The sequence below is a fragment of the Xenopus laevis genome, chromosome 3S, assembly GCF_017654675.1.
Source record: "Xenopus laevis strain J_2021 chromosome 3S, Xenopus_laevis_v10.1, whole genome shotgun sequence".
NCBI classification, from domain to species: domain Eukaryota; kingdom Metazoa; phylum Chordata; class Amphibia; order Anura; family Pipidae; genus Xenopus; species Xenopus laevis.
Window position 1 is genome coordinate 98,639,046 of NC_054376.1, and position 20,488 is coordinate 98,659,533.

Consider the following 20,488-nt stretch of genomic DNA (forward strand, 5'->3'; position numbering starts at 1 on the left):
CCCTTTCCCCCCCCCCAGCAGCCAAACAAAAGAACAATGGGAAGGTAACCAGATAACAGCTCCCTAACACAATATAACAGCTGCCTGGTAGATCTAAGAACAGCACTCAATAGTAAAAACCCATGTCCCACTGAAACACATTCAGTTACATTGAGAAGGAAAAACAGCAGCCTGCCAGAAAGCATTTCTCTCTTAAAGTGCAGGCACAAGTCACATGACCAGGGGCAGCTGGGAAATTGACAAAACGTCTAGCCCCATGTCAGATTTCAAAATTGAATATTAAAAAAATCTGTTTGCTCTTTTGAGAAATGGATTTTAGTGCAGAATTCTGCTGGAGTAGCACTATTAACTGATTAATTTTGAAAAAAAATTTTTTTCCCATGACAGTATCCCTTTAAGGCTCTGTTTGGCAGTGCACGTGGCTTTTATGAAACCAAAACCTAGCCTGGAATTCAAAACTAAGCCCTTGCTTTGCGGCCCCTGAGAGCAACATCCAAAGGGTTGAAGAGCAACATGTTGCTCACGAGCTACTGGTTGGGGATCACTGCTCTAATGTATTGTAAAGTGTAATAATGTCCCCTTATAAGACCCTTTTCTCCAGAGAAAACAACCCCAACCTTCATACTCTATCGTTATAGGTCAATTCTTCCTTTTACTTAACTTAGAAAACTCCCATATGGTTTTTCAGGGTGCTATAAGTAAAAGAAATTCAATGTTACTAATAATTTGTAATACAGTGCTTTAATAAAAAGAAAACAACAATTCTGTGAAAATTATAAAAAAATTAAGTGATTATATTTTTAAGTCAGTAATTTTAAACTGGCAATCATCTTATATGCCATTGTCTAAATTATTTCTTGACAACTCCCTCCATTCAGGCTGCATTCTTTGCTTACATTCTTTGTTAGAGTCTACACTGGGATGGGCCAATGGAGGAAGTTATTGTATTTATTATTCCCATGGGTGAAAAAAAGTTATTTGGGAGTGCTATCTCTCTGGACAATGCTAAAATATTTCAAAAAGCCTATTAAAAACTCAGTTTTATACCACCAACAAATTGTACTTTAGTGGAATATATTTTTACTTTTCCTTTTAAAGTAATATAAATATTTACTATAAATTCACAAACTAAAAATAAGACTGCAGAGTTTCTGAAGGTGGGGATCCAAATGGACTAGACATGTTGTATCATGGATATGCATCATGCCAGGGTTGCTCAATTGTCATCAGCAATCGAATATTTAGATATACTGTCACCCAATATATGAGTAAACCATCTCCTTTTATTAAACTCTAAAACAACAAACCGGTCCCCATAGATGATATATATAACCTGGTAGTGATTCCAGCACCACTCTGTACCCTCAGACGTTTTCAGAACATAAAAAAGACACCCCTTCTTTACATTCACAATAAAATGTTATAACCTGGTAACAGAGAGCCATATAAAACATACAACATCTCAAAGTTTAAATAATTAAGAACCTTCTTTTTTTTTTTTTTTTTTTTACAAAAGCTTTTTGTAATCTTCTTTGTTCTTGTAAAGTATCATTCTACATCATTAGGTTGGAAACAAATAATGGCAATTTACAATACTTTATTGCTACAGAAGCGGCTGGAGATTTTATTTTTATGGAATATTTGGCAAAAAGGTCATTGCCTCAAAGAAAAAGAAAGGAGATGCCCAGGTAATGTATAATTACTATCTATCCTTTTATTTTCTAAGAAAATGCTCTAAGATTAAACATTTGGCTTTAGGTACAGTATTTGCTATTTTAAGCATTATATTCAGAATATTTTGCTTTTTTTTTTTAGATAACTCCATCCATTCTGATTTTATTTTAAAACAAAATCTACAGAATATGCCAAAAACGGTGATTCTGTGCTACCTGAAAAAAAAGTAAAGTAAAGAAAAGAAGTAAAAGCATTCTACTACAGGATGTTCCTGTTAAGTCCGTTGCTATATACTATATATATATATATATACTACTGTCTGCAAAATCTTGTGCTTTAGTTCACTTACCAAGCTTGCCTTTTCCTTCTTTTCAGCGTACTTAAATTGTTATCCAGCAGTCACATATAACATGGGATCATTAGCTTCGGATTTGAAAATTTAGGAACAAGCAGTAGTAAGAATCATGCCTTACTAGCTGGCCCAATGGGCTGCTGGTGTTTAGTAGAGGAGCGGATTAATCATTAACCGCTGTCTTTACTTTAAATAAACAGACCTGGAATTTTCAGAAACAAAGCACGTCCAGGTTAAATAGCAAATTTTCCACAGGAGATACTGTATATGTGGTGTATGGCTTTATCTGTATATACAATTTATAACTGCGGCTACAATACATCAATGTAAACAAAGCAGCTAGGAATAAAGGAATATTCTGTGACTGCAATGCTTTCAATAGGTAATATGAGGAACAGAAAACATGCAGTGAATTGAGAAAGTACAAACTTCACACATTTAAATATGCACAAAAATGGGCTCTTTGCCTATTTAATATAGCCACGGACATATCACATCCATGGCTATAAGAAATATGCAAAGAGACATATTTGGAGGGTGGTTAATAGTGTGTGTGTGTGTGTTTCCTACTTTCTCAAATTACTGGATTTCTCTGGTGCTACCTTGCCAGTTATCCAAGGCAAGAAATGATTATAGGCAGTGTTGGACTGGCCCACTAGGATACCAATAAAATTACTGGTGGGCCTCATGCTGCTAAACATTTGGCCTATTTCATGTTTCTTTCCTATTTCTTAATGGGAGAAAATGCATAATAATGGCAGATTATAGTAAGTAGATGTAAAATACTAGGAGAATAAAGAGGTTGAGTGAGGAGAGGAGGAATCATTTTAAGTTTGGAAAGTGGGCAAACAGTCTAAGGTTTTTTGGTGGGCCACGAAAATTGTTCGTTTCAACACACACGTGTAGAGTTGAATCGTCAGATATACAGGTAGAAACAATAGATGTCTACCTGTATCTGCACTAACAATGGCCAATGTTCGTGTGCCTTCAAAGGTGCTGGTTCAAAATTTTCCGGCCAGCCTGATTAACGAGCTGACCGATATCCAAGTCTTCTGCCGATATCGGTTTACTCGTCTCCCACCATCAGGAATCACGAGGCCCCATACGGCAACATTTTCTGGGCCCCCTGGTCCCCACCCACCCCAGATCCTGCCCCCAAGCCGCTCCCCCAAAACACATTTGTGGTCAGGGCCCCCTACAAGTTAAAAAAAATTCATTAGTGGTCAGGCACCCCCTATAAGTTAAAAAAAAAATCATTAGTGGTCAGGGTCCCCCAATAAATTTAAAAAAAAACAGTGATGACAGAGAGCCCCCATAAAAGTTTTACTAAAACATTGGTGGTCAGGGGCCCCATAGAATGTAATAAAAAAAATCATTGGTGGCCAGGGGTTCAATAAACTAAAAAAAAAAAATTAAGTCCCCCCCTGCTCTCAGTGAGCTGCATCGGGTAGGGTGGGCGGAGCTATAGTGCTTAGTAGTCCCGGTAGATCTACATAGGGATTGGATAGGCTTATCCAATCACCATGCAGCTCTAGGGAAACTACCAATAGTTTAGAAGCTGGAGAGGGGAAAGACGTGTAGAAGAAGCTCCGCCCTCCCCACGCAATTCTGCAGCTTCCTGACAGCAGTGGGGGCCCGGCTACATCGTGAGTACAGCGGCTGGGCCCCCTAAGACCCAAAAATCACAGGGCCCGGGACAACTGTCCCCGTAGTCCCCCCCTGACGGCGGCCCTGCCCACCATACACACACCGGACATCTTACGAAAATTTGTTTCGTACAATATTATCGGTGCATCCATGGCCACCTTAAGGTTGGAGTATTCACTACAGAGTCACAAAATCCTGAATTGTGCCTAAATTGACTTAATTATTCTAAGTGCAGTCTTACCATTGGTCTAAACCCATGAGCCACATGCAAATGTAAAAAGAGTTGGGGAGCAGGCAGACTGACAAGCTATAGGAGGCTCTATTTGGCGATACTTCTGTTTTTTATGTAACCAAAACTTATCTCCAAGCCTGGAATTCAAAGATAAACATCTGCTTTGAGGCCACTGGGAGCAACATCCAAGGAGTTGGTGGCACATAGCTCATTTACCACTGGTTGGGGATCACTGTCCTAAGGGAACAGGGACAAGTGGGCCTCAATCGTGCATGATAATCAAGGACAAAATCAATGTAATGGTGGCCCAGGGAAATGGCTTATGCTTGGACTATAAGAACCTACAAAGCAAATAAGTTGATACTTAGTTGTCACTTCCCAGCGAAGAAAACATTTCAAAATACAATAACTGACTCTCATGGATACCTTTTAAGAGAGTCATGGGCTGAGGGATAGTCTTATATTTGTTTTTTTGTGGGGTTGAAATACATGCTATAAAGAAAATATTGTTTCACTGCTACTATACTGTATATAAAAAAAGGAAGAAGCTTTTTGTTATATAAATACACAATGTAAATTGATCATGCATGGTCTGATATAAGTACAGATGCATTTATCAGTAAAGTCCTCTCCTGTCGCTACTGTACAAGTATGGGATCCATTATCCAGAAACCCGTTATCCAGAAAGTTCTGAATTACGGAAGGTTGTCTCCCATAGGCTCCGTTTTATCCAAATAATCCACATTTTTAAAAATGATTTCCTTTTTCTCTGTAATTATAAAGTTGTACCTTGTACTTGTTCCAAACTCAGATGTATTTAATCCTTATTTAAGCCAAACCCAACCTATTGTGTTTATTTAATGTTTAAATCATTTTCTAGTAGACTTAAGGTATGGAGATCCAAATTATGGAAAGATCTGTTATCCGGAAAGCCCCAGGTCCCAAGCATTCTGGATAACGGGTCCCATACCTGTATTAGCTGGGCAAGATTCTGACAAGAAAAGACTTGCTCTGAACTAATGACAGGCTAATTTCTGCAATAAACTCCACTGCATTTCTTCTATATCACTGATTAGCAAAATGCCTACGCCATTATCATGTTCTGCATATCTTTAAATTTTATTGCCAGTCCCATGTAATCTTATCAAACATGCCTTAAACTGGCCACTGCTTGGCAGATAAGCAGATGATCCTTCAATTCTATTAAAAGAAGATTTACTGACAGAAAGTGTGAGTCAGGAGCTAAAGAGACGTCTGCAGCATTTTTAAAGCTTTCTCATTTTTCTTATAAAGGAATACATTTTTTTTATAATATTTGAGCTTTTAACATCCCATTTATTTTGTATGTACAACTGGCCACTTCTCACAATGCTTACAATATCCCCTTTTGATCAAAGTACCTATTGGAAAACTGCTGCAGTTTGGTTGTGTCTTCTTTTTCAAGTTCTCTTTGCTTTGCTCAACAGCTAATGGCTTTTACCCTTTTAACGGTTTGCGATAAAGAATCTGCTCTGCTGGCAAAGTACTCTAGATCATCATCATCATCTCTAGATTTCAGTTGCCATTCCTCTGAATGTATCTGTATTGCTAGTTTACATGGGTCACTAGGGAGGCTGCACCAACTTGCAGTGGAATGGTAAAGAACAAGGGAACATGGGGATATTTGGCCTTTCAAAGGGAACATTAGAAAAATAACACCTGTTTATTGGCAGCAACTGATTCCCATTCAATAGTCTAGGAAACAGAAAGACAGAACAGGAAGGGCAGAAAATAGGAAGGATGGGCTCAACCTGAGCCCGCCGGCCGCCTGGTGATCATTTGTGGAAGTTGGCCCTATCCCGCTCGACCCAGGGGTCCTACGGGTGTTAGGTTTGCCTGCACATCAGTACTTCTGTGGTAACCCAACAGTGCCACTGAGGAAGGATTTAAAGAGAACACCAACTCCCCTGCACCATTGCTTGAAAGGTTACATTGATGCCACCAGTGGGTTTTTTCATAGGATATGTGATCACTGAGAATACACTGTTCATAAAACTGGAATCGTGCCTCAAAGTACGACAGGACTGCTGCTTATTGAGAGAACATTATGAGGCACAACCATGAGTGACCAAAACAGTTACAATATAAAGCCAGATTCCTCTAGATTTTGGGGCTTAGGGATTTTGGAGAATGCAATGAATGCAAATGATTTCGGAATTTATTAAACCCGGAGGATGGAAAAGTCTGAATCAGAAAATCCGGCATCTCAGACCTGTTGAGGTTGCATATAAGTCAAAGGGAGAAGTCCCAATGCTTTATTGATGTGCGCTGGGTTTCGTGCAAAAAAAAGCATAAGAAATTGAGTATTCAGGTGAAAAATCCGAAAAAAAATCGTGAAAAATTTTGGAAAATGTAACAATAAATAGACGTAAAAAACCCGAGCGGATTTGATTGGAGTTTGTAGCAGAAAATGTTGAGATAAAATCGGACTTTCATAAATAACCCCCTTTATTTTAAACAAATTACTAGAAATTCATGTAATATTACATAATTTTAGCCATGTGTTTGGAGCACAATAATCACGCTAATAAAGGTACATAGAGTTAGGTCCATAAATATTTTTTGGTTCTGTACATTACCACATTGAATTTTAAATGAAACAACTCAGATGCAGTTCCAGCTTTAATTCAGTGGGTTGAACAAAAAGATTGCATAAAAATGTGAGGAACTAAAGCCTTTTTTTTTAACACAATCACTTCATTTCAGGGGCTCAAAAGTAATTGGACAATTGACACAAAAGCAATTTCATGGGCAGGTGTGGGCAATTCCTTTGTTATTATTATTTATTATTCCTTTGTTATTTAATGATCCTGACATTCAAAGTACTTCATAACTCTGCCCCTCCCTACATCTCTGAACTCATCTCTATATACTCACCCAACCGCTTACTACATGCCTCTACTGACCTGCTACTCAACTCTTCTCTCATTACCTCCTCACATGCTCGCATTCAAGACTTTGCAAGGGCTGCACCCCTCCTCCAGAATTCTCTCCCACGGTCTGTCCGACTTTCTCCCAACCTTTCTGCTTTCAAGAAATCTCTTAAAACGCACTTCTTTCGAGAAGCCTACCCTCACTCTGCTTAACTACCAAACGCAACACCACATACAATACCACATTTCTCACCCTCTTAATTTGATCTTGCCCACTCCCACACCTTGTGTATTACTCCCTTCCCTTTAGAGTGTATGCCTATGCATAGGGCCTTCCTCACCTTTTTGTACCTGTATTGATTGTGATGTATGTAACTCCATATGTTCTATTTATATAATTCATGTGATTTAGTTGTATAAACACATTTACTTTACAGTGCTACGCAATATGTTGGCGCTATAAAAATACATGTTAATAATAATAATAATAATATTTAATTATCAATGAAGCAGATAAAAGCCCTGGAGTTGATTTGAGGGGGGGTGCTTGTATGTTGAAGATTTTGCTGTGAACAGACAACATGCGGTCAAAGGAGCTCTCCATGCAGGTGAAACAAGCCATCCTTCAGCTGCAAAATCAGGAAAAAAAAACATCCGAGAAATTGCTACAATAGTAGGAGTGGCAAAATCTACAGTTTGGTACATCCTGAGAAAGAAAGAAAGCACTGGTGAACTCAGCAATGCCAAAAAGACCTGGATGTCCACGGAAGACAACAGTGGTGGATGATCGCAGAATCATTTCCATGGTGAAGAGAAACTGCTTCACAACAGCCAAACAAGTGAACACCACTCTCCAGGAGGTAGGTGTATCGATATCCAAGTCTAGCATGAAGAGAAGACTGCATGAAAGTAAATACAGAAGGTGCACTGCAAGGTGTAAGCCACTCATAAGCATCAAGAATAGAAATGCTAGATTGGACAAGGCTAAAAAAGCCAGCACAGTTCAACAAACATTCTTTGGACAAATGAAACCAAGATCAAACTCTACAAGAATGATGGCAAGAAAAAAGTATGGAGAAGGCATGGAACAGCTCATGATCCAAAGAATACCATAACATCTGTAAAACATAGCGGAGGCAGTGTGATGGCTTGGGCGTGCATGGCTGCCAGTGGCACTGGGACACTAGTGTTTATCCATGATGTGACACAGGACAGAATCAGCCAAATGAATTCTGAGCTGTTCAGAGACACTGTCTGCTCAAATCCAGCTAAAATTGATTGGGAGGGGTTTCATAATACAGATGGACAATGACCCAAAACTTACAGCCAAAGCAACCCAGGAGTTTAGTAAAGCAAAGAAGTGGAATATTCTTGAATGGCCAAGTCAGTCACCTGATCTGAACCCAATTGAGCTGCGTTTCACTTAGCCCACAAACGTCAAGACGTCAGGCTGTCAGCAAAGGGTTTTCAGCCAACTATTCGAAATGAACATTTTATTTTCAGTTTTTTAATTCGTCCAATTACTTTTAACCCCTAAAATGATTGTGTTAAAAAAAAGGCTTTATTTGTTCACAATCTTTTTGATCAACTCACTGAATTAAAGCTGAAAGTCTGCAGTTCAACTGCATCTGAGTTGTTTCATTTAAAATTCATTGTGGTAATGTACAGAACCAAAAGAAGAAAAAAAGTTGCCTCTGTCCAAATATTTATGGGCCTAACTGTACTTTCCTATCCCTTTTCGTGTAGTAATAACTTTTTTTTAATTCTCAACATGCTAATTTGTATTCTTATTTGTGAGTAAATTTGTTCTCAAATTTTATTACATTTCCCCCTTAAAGTATGGTGATCCAAATTACAGAAAGATCCCTTATTCAGAAAGCCCCAGGTCTCTGGATAACAGGCCCCATACCTATACTAGAAAACAATTTAGTATTAAAATATAACATGTGCTAAATTATCTTTCAAGTGTTATCTGTCAACTGTAATTTGGAATAAATGTAAAATGATGTACCCATTTTAATTAGAAAACCACTTCTAAAGAAAACAATTGAAGATGATCAGAGTCCAGATCAATGATTAAAAATAAAAAGGCTTTCTGAGCTTAATACACATATTTAATCTGATTTCTAAAGTCTGATCTTATCAGCAGAAATTGCTGGGTTATCTACAACAGATAACGGATTGTAAAATGCTGATAAAATTGGTGAAATAACTGGCAACAGCTCAGAAAGATTTTTACATTAAGTTCTAAAATGTTTCTGACTGTTCCAATAAAGCACACGCATACACAGTATTAATACCTGAGAACAACAGCATCATTGACTGCTCTTGTGATTCAGTTGTTATTATTGTAAATGTTTGTGCATGTGTAAAATAATGAACCGCAAGAAACTGTAAAAAACTTTTATTAATGGTGGAACAATAATGGCATGTTTTACTTACCGGTACTACCCCCTGCCAATGCCAGGGTCAATCTTTGCTATATCCTTCTGCAGATATCACCTCTGAGCTACACAAGATATAGGCACTTGAACTATTAATCTCACAGAACCAACTGAATACAGTTTATAAACACAAGATTGTTTAAAAGCACATAGCATGATTCCATTGTGATTTGTCTGCAGCTTTCTTGTAACTTTGTAGAATAAAAAGTTTAGGGTGGTCCAAAGCTGCAGCAAATCCCTGCTACAATAGGAACACCATGCTTTGTTGTTTAATCTAATTAATAAAGTTATCTTACTCAGATGGCCTTGGTTTGCAAGGGCAGACTAGCATATAGAACGCTTCTCTCTTGAGAGAAACGGATCAGCTAAAATCAGCATCTTCCAGTATCTGCAATTCCAGTTTCAGTTTCCGCCTGTGTGCGGCTGAAAATGCCTGCTTTCGAATTTTTCAGGCCGATCTCCCCTTGCCCTAAAGGCATTTTATCATGGGGAAAACATATTTTTATTTTGTTTACAAAATGTATTGGTTAATAGCACTTATATAGTAGAACCCTGCACTGAAATCTTTGTTTCAAAAGAACAGATTTGTTTATGTTTCACTTTGAACATGTTTCCTAGGTGCCCTCAGTCATGTGACTTGTGCTTTGATAAACTTCAGTCACTTTTTTAGGTGAAGACCAGTGGCAGAACTACCAGGGGAGCAGGGGGTGCGAGCGGTGCCAGAGAACTGAACTGCGGGCCGTACGGAGGGGGGCGGGGGCCCTCTAGTTACGTTACTGGTGAAAACATATGGCAACTGGCAATTCATTGCTGTGACAAATCACCCCATGTCTTCGCCCCTTACTGCTGCACTGCAAGTTGGAGTGAGATCACCCTATCCCTTTCCCTCCAGCAGTCTAACAACAGAACAATGGAAAGGTAACCAGATAATGGCTTCCTGATACCAGCATTGATAAAAACACTCCCATGCCCCATCTAGTGGAAGGTGTGAGAACAGCACTCAATAGTAACAGACCCAAGCCCTACTACAACTCCTTCAGCTACATTGATTAAGAGAAAGAATAGCTTATCTGAAAGCAGTTCTATAGTGCAGCACTGGCTCTTTCTGAAAGCACAGGATCAGGCAAAATGACCTGAGAGGGCTGCCTATACCTTTTCCCATTGAAAATCATGACAACAGTCTCTTAACATAAGGCCTTTGCTGCGGACTAAACTGACCACCTATGAACAATACCAAGCATGATCATCCATCAGTCAATCCCTTAGCCAGAGTCATCAGTGCTGTAAAGTAATGCTATTTTGTCAAATCAACAATTACATCATGAATCAAAACTATAATTTCTGATTCAAATAGCCCAATTTGTCATTGAAACAGACTTGTTTTTTTATTGTGGACTGTGTTGAGGTTTACTCATTTACAAGATATTGCTTCATTTGAATCCAGCACATGCTCCTTTGTAAAAGTCAATATATAATTACAAAGAATAAATAAAACCTTTGCAACATTCATCTGTGCAGAAATAAGTAAACATTCTGTATCAAGCTTGGAACCAAACAATAAAGCCCCTGATTCAAAAATAGGTCACATATTGGATCATTCAAGGCAAGTCGGATTTTAGTGAATTTTGGGATTTTCACCAGATTATCTCTTTGGAAATCTCAACAAGAATATAGTGATAGCTAAAGTGTGTTGCTGCAGGTGTTACTGTAATACATATACACACCTCCCAGATGTAGGGAGCTCAATAAGAAATACAACGTGTAATCGCACAATATATGTGTACAGTACTAATGAGTGGCATAACACCAAAATCCAAATGAAGATCGGTATGCACTAGTACCCTGATAACACTATTGTGTTGTACATGATTAAAATACCCTACAATGTATTACCTAGTAACAACACCAAAAGTCCACAGCACTAACCTGATACTGCCACTGCCAAGAGGTAGAGCAGGGTGAAGACATAACACCGCCAGTCCGCCACTTTTTCGAATTTCTTAAATCCATTACTGTGGGGCTTTTTATGTCTTCTACTGAAGTACATTATCACAAAAGAAAAATACCACTAGAATAAATTGTATCAATTGTAAGACTCACCAGACTTACTTGAAGGTCCAGGTGCTCAGACCTTTCAGCTTAAGGGAGAGGTAATTCAACCAATTTGCGGCCAAAATGGATTCCAAATTTAGAATTTAGTAAAGGCTACCCTAGTGGGATGCAATTTTTTTTGACAATATATATTATTTCTAAATTCTACTTTTGAAATTGATTGTGTATTCTATACATTAAAAGAGAAATAACGTTTAACAAACAAATAAGATAGAAATGCTGCCCATTATGTTTTCTGGTTCTGTGCCTGCCCAAGGCAACCAGAACCCATTCACAGTGAAGATCTGTGGCTCCAAATATGTCCCCAGTAGCTCCCCATCACCCCACTGATTCACAGCACATGTTCTGGGCTTCTGTTACGTACCTGGCTCAAAATATACAGTATATATAGAATACTAAAGTTTTGATACAGAGCTAATTAGTAATAAAGTCAGACTGACATTACATAGCAGTTCAGAAACCTGTGCAAACTGCATTTGAATTTAATTAGTTTAATTAGCCCTGTAGCTGATTAAGCTTCCGTAACAGATGAACCTCATTTTGTGCTTGATGATTTGTGACAACCAGTAAACAGCTGCCCAGAACACAATGAGCATGTGTAGTGTTGCTGACACTTCGGACACAATCCAAGATGAAGAGCTCATGTGACAACTTTGAAGGTCATGTGACAACTGTTCTCACATTAATTGATTGTGGGTTGCCTACTTTGGACACTAGGGAGAGCAAAAGAGTCAGTTGTAGGGAAGGTATAAGCATCATGTTACCTGAGTGATTTGTCTTTAAATCCACAATTTGTCAGCATAATGGTCTCTAGGTTACATTAAACTAAAAACAAATATACATTTTCCTGGAAGAACACTGCTTAGATAAATACAACTCTATTATCTTAATTTAATGTAATATAATTTCATTTATGTGGAAATTTCCTCTGCATTGGACATACCTTTCAATTTACACTGAAATTACCAAAATAATATGAGCGCTTCTTTTAAATAATAAACAACAGCAAATTCACTCAAAATAATTTATTTGGAATGCACCAGGATCTAGACAGCAAAAACAATCCACACAATGGACCACACATACACATGTGGGATAAACAAAAGAGATAAAGAAATCTAGATATAGTGTCACAAATGGGAGCGGGAAGCGATGTCAATACTCGCTATGGTTTCGTAGAAAGTATCAACAACTAAACTATAGTAAATATTGTTGTTTTTCCCTAGAATCAACAGGCCAAGGGGTGGGGTCGGGATATTTACTAGTCGTTATTTTAAATGCAAAACAATTTAGAAATCCTGTAATACTGATTGGAACTTTTGGAAGACCCTTTTTAAAAATTCTCAGGCTTCATTTACTTGGAGTGGGCAAGGTGCAAAGTATCACAATCAGCATAATTTACTGTCATTTTTTTGCCCATGAGGTTGACTTTTCTTCTCAGAATTCCAGCACCATTTCTCCTGCCAAAAAATAATATGGATGATATAGATGCAACTCTTGTGCCTCTTCGCAAAGCTCTTCAGCAATATTATTGTGCCACAAGGGCATGGAATGAGCATCTTCTTTTGCCAAATACACAACACGCAAAGAGAACCCTTGAACGAAGGCATACAGGCATTTGTTGCAACTCGCAGCTAGAACTGCAGCTAATGCATGAGAAATTTTTTTACATCCATTTTTTGTCTTGGACTATACTAAGAATGTGGAAATTAAGCCTCTTCCAATCCCATAGCTAATATCAGACAACTTCACCAGGCAGTAATGAAGTAAAAAGGGTACATTTTAAAAATAATGCAGGTTTCTTGTGGAAGCAGGTTTTGTGGCTGCATTATGTTAATCCTACCAAATGGCCAACGTACATAATTTTCATGCAAACATATCTTTAGTTCATGTATATTGGTTGGTTGGCTGAAGCAATGGTTGGCCAAGTATTTGGGGTTTTTTCCATGCAAGAACTGAATTTAATCCAAACTTTGGTCATGGTCATGGTCACATGGTCGTGGTCTTGTAACCCTTCAGATAGTACTAGCTAGCTAAAGACTATTGTATAGTATAGTATAGTTTAGACTCTTTTTACTTACTGACAAATGAGTTACACAATTATTATAAAACAATTGTTATAGAAAACTCTTTTATGCTAAATTCCAAAGAGAAAACATATCCATCTTTCTCTGTTGACACTCAAGCAAAGGCAAGATTCACAGAAGAGGGCAATATTTCAAACATCAGCAGTCTAACAAGTAGTTTAGGCAGCACACTCCATGAATTCAGCTTTAGCTTCGATATCTGGGTCAGAGCACATGTTCCAATAAAGGCGTTTTAACCAAAGAATCCTGTTGCTGGTGCTGTCTGTGAGTAGAGATCAGCAGTCTCACACATCTACGGTGTCCTCTCCTCTATTGTATATGTAATTATTGCTTAAAAAGTATTTCAGCTCATCCTCAGCTTTGAAATAGGAAATTATAACTAGGCCTCGGCTATCAGTACATGTATCCAGGAAATCTTAGTTCAACCAGCCTGCTTAATAACCGTATGACAGTGTGAGGCAATATTGGCATTGCACCTACTGCAGAACTACACTCCCTGCAGCAGAATTGCCAGAGGGATGCTGGGCAAGTTGCAACAGCTGGTGTACATTGGCTAGACTGTCACTCTAGGTATTTTTCTAAATATGTGTTATTTGTATAGATCCCTCAGAACGTTCCCAAACATTGATCAAAAAAGAAGTAAAACTTGACACATGCATGAACATGTACAACCATCTAAACAAACACACACAAATATATGTATTTACAGATATATTCACGTGGCTGGAAATCCAATAGATGAAAACAGAGTATGGATCTTCTCTCTTGGTGGGAGGAAAATATAATTATTTTAATAGCAATGATACCTGTTTACCATTTTAATTCATATCCATTAAAAAAATATGTAGCTCTTTCATGTTCAGGTGATATTTCAGTAACTCCTACGGACAACAATGCCTTTTGTATTACCAACCCAAGTCCCAGTTAAAAGCAGGTAAGAAAAGTAAATATGGAATCTGTTCACATACTCGTTGTTTCCTGGAATTAGGACAAATCAGAATTTCCATTTTCATGCTGATAGAAATTTTGTTCGTCTATATCCTGCGTCATTTCCTTTTTGCTTCTCCATCCCTTTCTGCGTGTTTCATTGCTGTGAATGGTAGCTCCATAGCTGGATTTTTTATTCGGGCTAGCGAAGGATTCATTATTCAGCTCAGTTTCTTCTTGGAGTTCATCGTTGTCAATGATCCCACATTTATCCTCACTAAGGCTTTCGGGATCAGCCCAATCCTGCTTCTCTCCTGAAGCGAATATTCCATAGAATACAACTCCACTGTAATGGACTATTGCAGCAATCAGGAATACATTTTGCCATTCTTCCCGTGTCTAGATTAAATGCATGAAAAGCAGGTTAAACTCACAAGGAATAAACAGGATATTGATGTTGGAGATAGAATAGAACAGAATACTACATTAATCTGAAAATAAATAAATATAGAAAGAAAATCAGCTGCCACCATACTAGGACTATAGTTCCTGCCTGTCTGTTGCGGTCTCTGGTATTTCTTAACCTCAGCTCAATATTTCAATTGCTTCAGTCAATATTTGCTGATATATGGTAATTATGAGAATTTACAGTTATTTCATAAAAATGAGTCCCATTACAAAGAATTGGTTTTACACTGCTGGGTAACAAGAAATAAGAGACCACAGTGTAGTTTTAATTCTACATTTAAGCAAGCAGAGCACAGACACTGAAAATTAGGTTAAAGGAGAAGGAAAGTCGTCTTGCACTTAGGAGTGCCAAATGTTTGGCACCCCCAAGTGATTGTATTTACTTACCTGAAACCCCGGGCGGGTGCTCCTATCAGCAGAAAACTGCACCGGCCAGGGGTTATTCCAGGGAGAACCACGGAGCGATCCTCTTCCAGCTTCTTCTTTCTTGAAATTTCTTGGGGCAGACACCCGCGCAGTAGAACGAAATAGCCGACTTTTTAGTTAAAGTTTGGCTTTTCGCTCTACTGCATATGCACAGTCTTGAGAAGCAAGAAGAGGCTGGAAGAGGATAGCTGCGTGGTGCTTGCTGGTAAAAACCCTGGGCCAGTGCAGTTTTCAGCTGATAGGAGCACCGGTCCGGGGTTTCAGGTAAGTAAATACAATGACTTGGGCGTGCCTAACCCGCAATTGCAAGAAGACTTTCCTTCTTCTTTAAGAGTAAGGTATTGAGGGGCATGACTGAGCCTAAAATACCATTTCAGAAGTGAAGAAAGAAGGGAAATAGTTGTGCATTGGGGAAAGGACTGTTGTGTTTGAGGTGAGTGAGGAAGAGGGACACATCTGAGATGTGATGTACAAGTAAGTTTATGGCTGATCAGGTAGGAGTAAGAGAGGAAACAGTACATGTTTGAGGACTTGGTTTAGAGGATAAAAGGACCGCAATCACAACTAAGCTGCTAGTTTTGAAGGAAAGAAGCACAGGGGTTGAGAAGATGCATCTAATCCATTCAACCATAATAGAAATGGGCTCAAACTTAAATCCATACACAGTTTTCTCCATCAGGCATGGAAAGTTTAGAAGCCAGCTCATTAGAAAGACAGAAATGCCCTCACATGTCACATTCCCACTTTCCATGTAGTTTTTATTTTTTGCAGCCAGAATTTGGTGTTTGGTTTTCAAACCCTGCATGTGTGTTGTAAGCAATAGAAAAATAATTAGCATTCATACAAAATCCTTTCTTAAGGTAATAGCTTGTACCTTGTGTATTGTCATTGCACCAACAATGAGTGGACACACCATCCCAGACAAGGTTCCAACACCATTAGATATGCCCATCAGAATGCTGGCATACCTTGGTGCAATATCTAAATGGTTGACATTAAAACCTAGAAAAAGACAAATACAGTTTAGATAAGGCAACAAATGAAACCATGGTGGTTCAGTAGAATGCAGTGCCATGAAGCCCCTGTATTTACTTGTGGCAAAAACCAAAACCCCAGAAACTCTTAAGCCTATGTCAAACCAGGATAAACAGTACATGCTACTTGTAGCAGGCTAGAAGAAGGGGGTAATAATAATAGGTATACAGTATGTGAATAAGATCATCTTTCCTAGGGTGAGGGTTCCTGTAGTGGGGACTCGGTAACTTGATGCTCCCTGATTAATCCTGTTAAAATTTAAAGGACAAAAAAAAAAAAAAAAAAAACAATTCAGAAGACTGGCAACATCTTGTTTGTAGACGTACCATTCAAGGGACTCAGATGTGATCAATGATGCTGGCACATTGTTAATTAAAAGAATGTCACATTTGAATATCTGTCATACAGAGTGAATAAATTAAAAGAAATAAACATGATTTAATTAGGCACATCATTGTGTTGCAATATCTGGTTGGGAATCAGTGATAAAGAGTTATTAAAAAGGAATGATGTGTTGAAATTGGCACTGTATTATTTGATTAGTGTAGAGAACAGAAAGATGAAAGCTCTGTCGCTATGAAAGGACTGGAGTCGTATCTCTGATATTATAAGATTTAGGTTACACGTACAATAGCCATACACAAGCCAACCTAACTTTACAACTTTTAGGAGACGCAGCTGTATGCAAACAAGAAGCCCCAATAGCATAATTAACAACTGACTCCTTTCAATTGTATGCCCTCAGGCAGGTGACATCATTAATGAAATGCAGTTTAATTGCAGTTGCTCAAATGAACTGAATATTATCATTATATTATCAGTATTTATATTTTTCTAAATTCATTACCATGGGTTGCTCATTAAAGTAGGCAAGCAACCAATTGTGTCATATGTCAAGGTAAATTGCAACACATTGGGTGTAGGAAGATTCAGCCAACAGTACTCACGACTTGAGCTTTGCTTCATATGTGCCAAAGCTTCGGCACGCACAGAGAGAGCAGTATTAAGAAACTGGTGCTAGCGGACATAGGTGTTTGGGGTGGTAAGGAGGAGGAGAAAAGATGACGCAGAACCAAATTTTGCACCAGGATCCATGGCCTTAACTATACATTTGGCAAAGCATTTATGATCTATCTATACATGGCTCCATTTATAGTGTGCTGCAGTTTTATAAGAAGACAAACACCATTCCAATGTTCAGAAAGCATTCCTTATGTGACTAAGCTGTAAGCTTGTTGTTTTCAGTTGAATTGCCTGATGATCATGTGTGGGTACTGTGCACTGATATAAGCCAATGCCTTGTACCTCAACCCTTCCTTGCGACAAGACGGGGTCATTTATCATTGACGTGGCAAAGAAATGCAGACTAAGAGGGTGCAAGAGTGTGCCCTTTAGTGCTCATTAAATTACTTCTTATGCCGCTCTGGTTGCAGTCTGTACCTCGCACCAGATCTTTAAAAATCCAGCGCAAGGTGCAGAACACCAGCCCTGTCCTTACCATCAGCGCCAGTTGAAAAACAGATGAAGTGGAAAATAAAAATATTTGGAAAGTGGAATACCCCTTTATAATAACCCATGGTGGCCAGGAAGTCATCGTGCTTTTCTCTAGAAATCAAACTGAATCTGAAAGTTCAAAAATAATACTGTTATACAAAGTCTTTAATAAAATGAAACACAAAACAAAATGGTACCTGATATAGCAAAGCCGCTAAACCCCACAGCAAGGACTAAAAATGATATCGACATGGCCTTGGTATGGGAATAACCAACCACCAGGAGGAGAGTTGCCTCCATTCCAAAACCTGTGTACACAATCATTAATAAAACATTATTTTTCATTTATGTTAAAGTTACAAGGACCTCTAAACAAATGGTGATGTATTTTGGGCATACAAATGCATATAATGTGCCATCCCCTGTAAATGCAGTTCATTGATTTCAGGAATGCAGGTGCATTTAAAAAAAAAAACATGCTTTTTTGGTTATCTGCACACAGTACAGTATATCAAGGGGCAGATTTATCAAGGGTCGATTTTCGAATAAAAAAAACAGCGCAATCGATCGAATTCGATTCGATGTTTTTCCCCAAAAAAACTTTGTCCACCAATTGTCTCCAAATAGGTTCTAGGAGGTCCCCCATAGGCTAAAACAGAAATTCGGTAGGTTTTAGATGACGAATAGTTGAAGTCGAAGTTTTAAAAAAAAAAAAAAAACATTCAAATTGGATTTGGACTATTCCCTAGTCTAAGTACACAAAAAATAGCACGAAATTCAAATTTTTTTTATTAGAATTTTCACTTCGACCAGAGGGAGGCTGAAATGATGTATGAAAGGTACTGAGAATTGAGAAACAAGATTACCAACACAATTCTCTCCCTGTTTAGTTGACCTTGAATCCTACAATTATATAAAAGCTACACTATATAAAAAAGAATAATCACCCATTCCATGTTTATGTGTAAACAGCCATTAGATAATGAGTAGGGACAAAAAGTCACCCATAGGAGTGCAGCTCAAATCATTAGCTAATAATACAAAACATATTATGTTGTGTACATGTATGGGACCTGTTATGCAGAATGCTTGGGACCTGGGTTTTTCCAGATAACAGATCTTTTCGGAATTTTGATCTTCATATATTAAAGGGATACTGTCATGGGAAAAAATGCATGAGTTAATAGTGCTGAATCCACTGCACTGAATACATTCAAAAGAGCAAACAGATTTTGTTTTTATTCAATTTTGAAATCTGACATGGGGCTAGACATATTGACAATTTCCCAGCTGCCTCCAGTCATGTGACTTGTGGTCTGATAAAAAAACTTCAATCAATCTTTACTGCTGTACTGCAAGTTGGAGTGATATCACCCCCTCCCTCCCCCCCCCCCCCCGCCCAGCAGCCTAACAACAGAACAATGGGAAGGTAACCAGATAGCAGCTCCCTAAAGCTGGCCATAGACGTAAGGATTTGTAAAAGATCCAATCGTTATCGTGAGACCACGATTATCTCGAAATGATCGTTTAAATGTACGATGTGTCCATCAACTAAAAATAACATTTCAGGCGATATTGCCAGCAAAACGGAGGGTAGCTGCCTGCTTGGCCCTGCAAACATAGATAGATTGCACTGGGACCGGTAAATATTTTTTAACCTGGCCAATCAATTTTCTGACAGATGTCGGACGAAAAATCGTAAGATGTACGATCGTTTGAATCCCACTAACTTCATAATAATTTGACGGATTGGTCGGACTTCGCTAAAATCGGTCGTTCGGCAAGAAAAATCTTTGCGTCTATGGGGACCTTTACACAAGATAACAGCTCCCTGGAAGATCTAAGAACAGCACTTAATAGTAAAAGCCAAGTCCCACTGAGACTGATTCAGTTACATTAAGTAGGAGAAATAACAGCCTGCCAGAAAGTAGTTCCATCCTAAAGTGCAGGCACAAGTCACATGACTGGGGCAGCTGGGAAACTGACAAAATGTCTAGCCCCATTTTAGATTTCAAAATTGACTATAAAAAAAATCTGTTTGCTCTTTTGAGAAATGGATTTCAGTGCAGAATTCTGCTGGAGCAGCACTACTAACTGATGTGTTTTGGAAAAAACATGTTTTTCCATGACACTATCCCTTTAAGTCTAAAAGAATCTAAACATTAAATACACCCAATAGGCTTGTTTTGCTTCCAATAATGATTAATTATATCCTAGTATGGATCAAGGACAAGGTATGGTTATATTATTACAGTGAAAAATAAAAAAATTTGATTATATGGATAAAATAGAGTCAATGGGAGATGGCCTTTCCATAATTTGGAGCTTTCTGGATATCGGGTTTCCAGTTAACGGATCCTAAACCTGTACTATAAAACAATTGCATATGGCAGAAAACAATCTACAAAAGAACTTGTATTGATAGAAATATATAGTGAATAAAGTACCCCCTCTTGTAAAATATAAGGATATTAGAAGTTACCAAGGAGTTTCATGACCATATAAAAACACGAGGCTGAAGGCCGAGTGTTTTTATACAGGACATGGAACTCAGAGGTAACTTCTGATATCCTCATATTTTACAACTGGGGGTACTTTATTAATTATAATACACAAGTTTTAGTTTAGTCATGTGACTGAAATGACATCAGAACTCACCATTTATAACTGATGACATC

General features: G+C 38.2%; 2 protein-coding genes across 3 annotated transcripts in view; both read right to left on the reverse strand.

The window, feature by feature from the left end:
* Positions 1-2,139, reverse strand: part of LOC108712389 (bile acid receptor) — a 47,580-nt gene extending 45,441 nt beyond the window's left edge. For both annotated transcript variants that reach the window (XM_041588675.1, XM_041588674.1), the window contains exon 1: positions 2,024-2,139. The gene's annotated coding sequence lies outside the window, so the exon portion shown is untranslated. The remainder of the gene's footprint in view (positions 1-2,023) is intronic.
* Positions 2,140-12,387: 10,248 nt separating this feature from the next.
* Positions 12,388-20,488, reverse strand: part of LOC108713213 (vesicular glutamate transporter 3) — a 38,028-nt gene continuing 29,927 nt past the window's right edge. The window contains exons 10-12 of the mRNA XM_018256071.2: positions 18,008-18,118; positions 16,156-16,283; positions 12,388-14,786 (exon numbers count right to left, since the gene is read on the reverse strand). Of these exons, the coding sequence (XP_018111560.1) occupies positions 14,445-14,786; positions 16,156-16,283; positions 18,008-18,118 (581 nt within the window). The 3' untranslated portion in view covers positions 12,388-14,444. The remainder of the gene's footprint in view (positions 14,787-16,155; positions 16,284-18,007; positions 18,119-20,488) is intronic.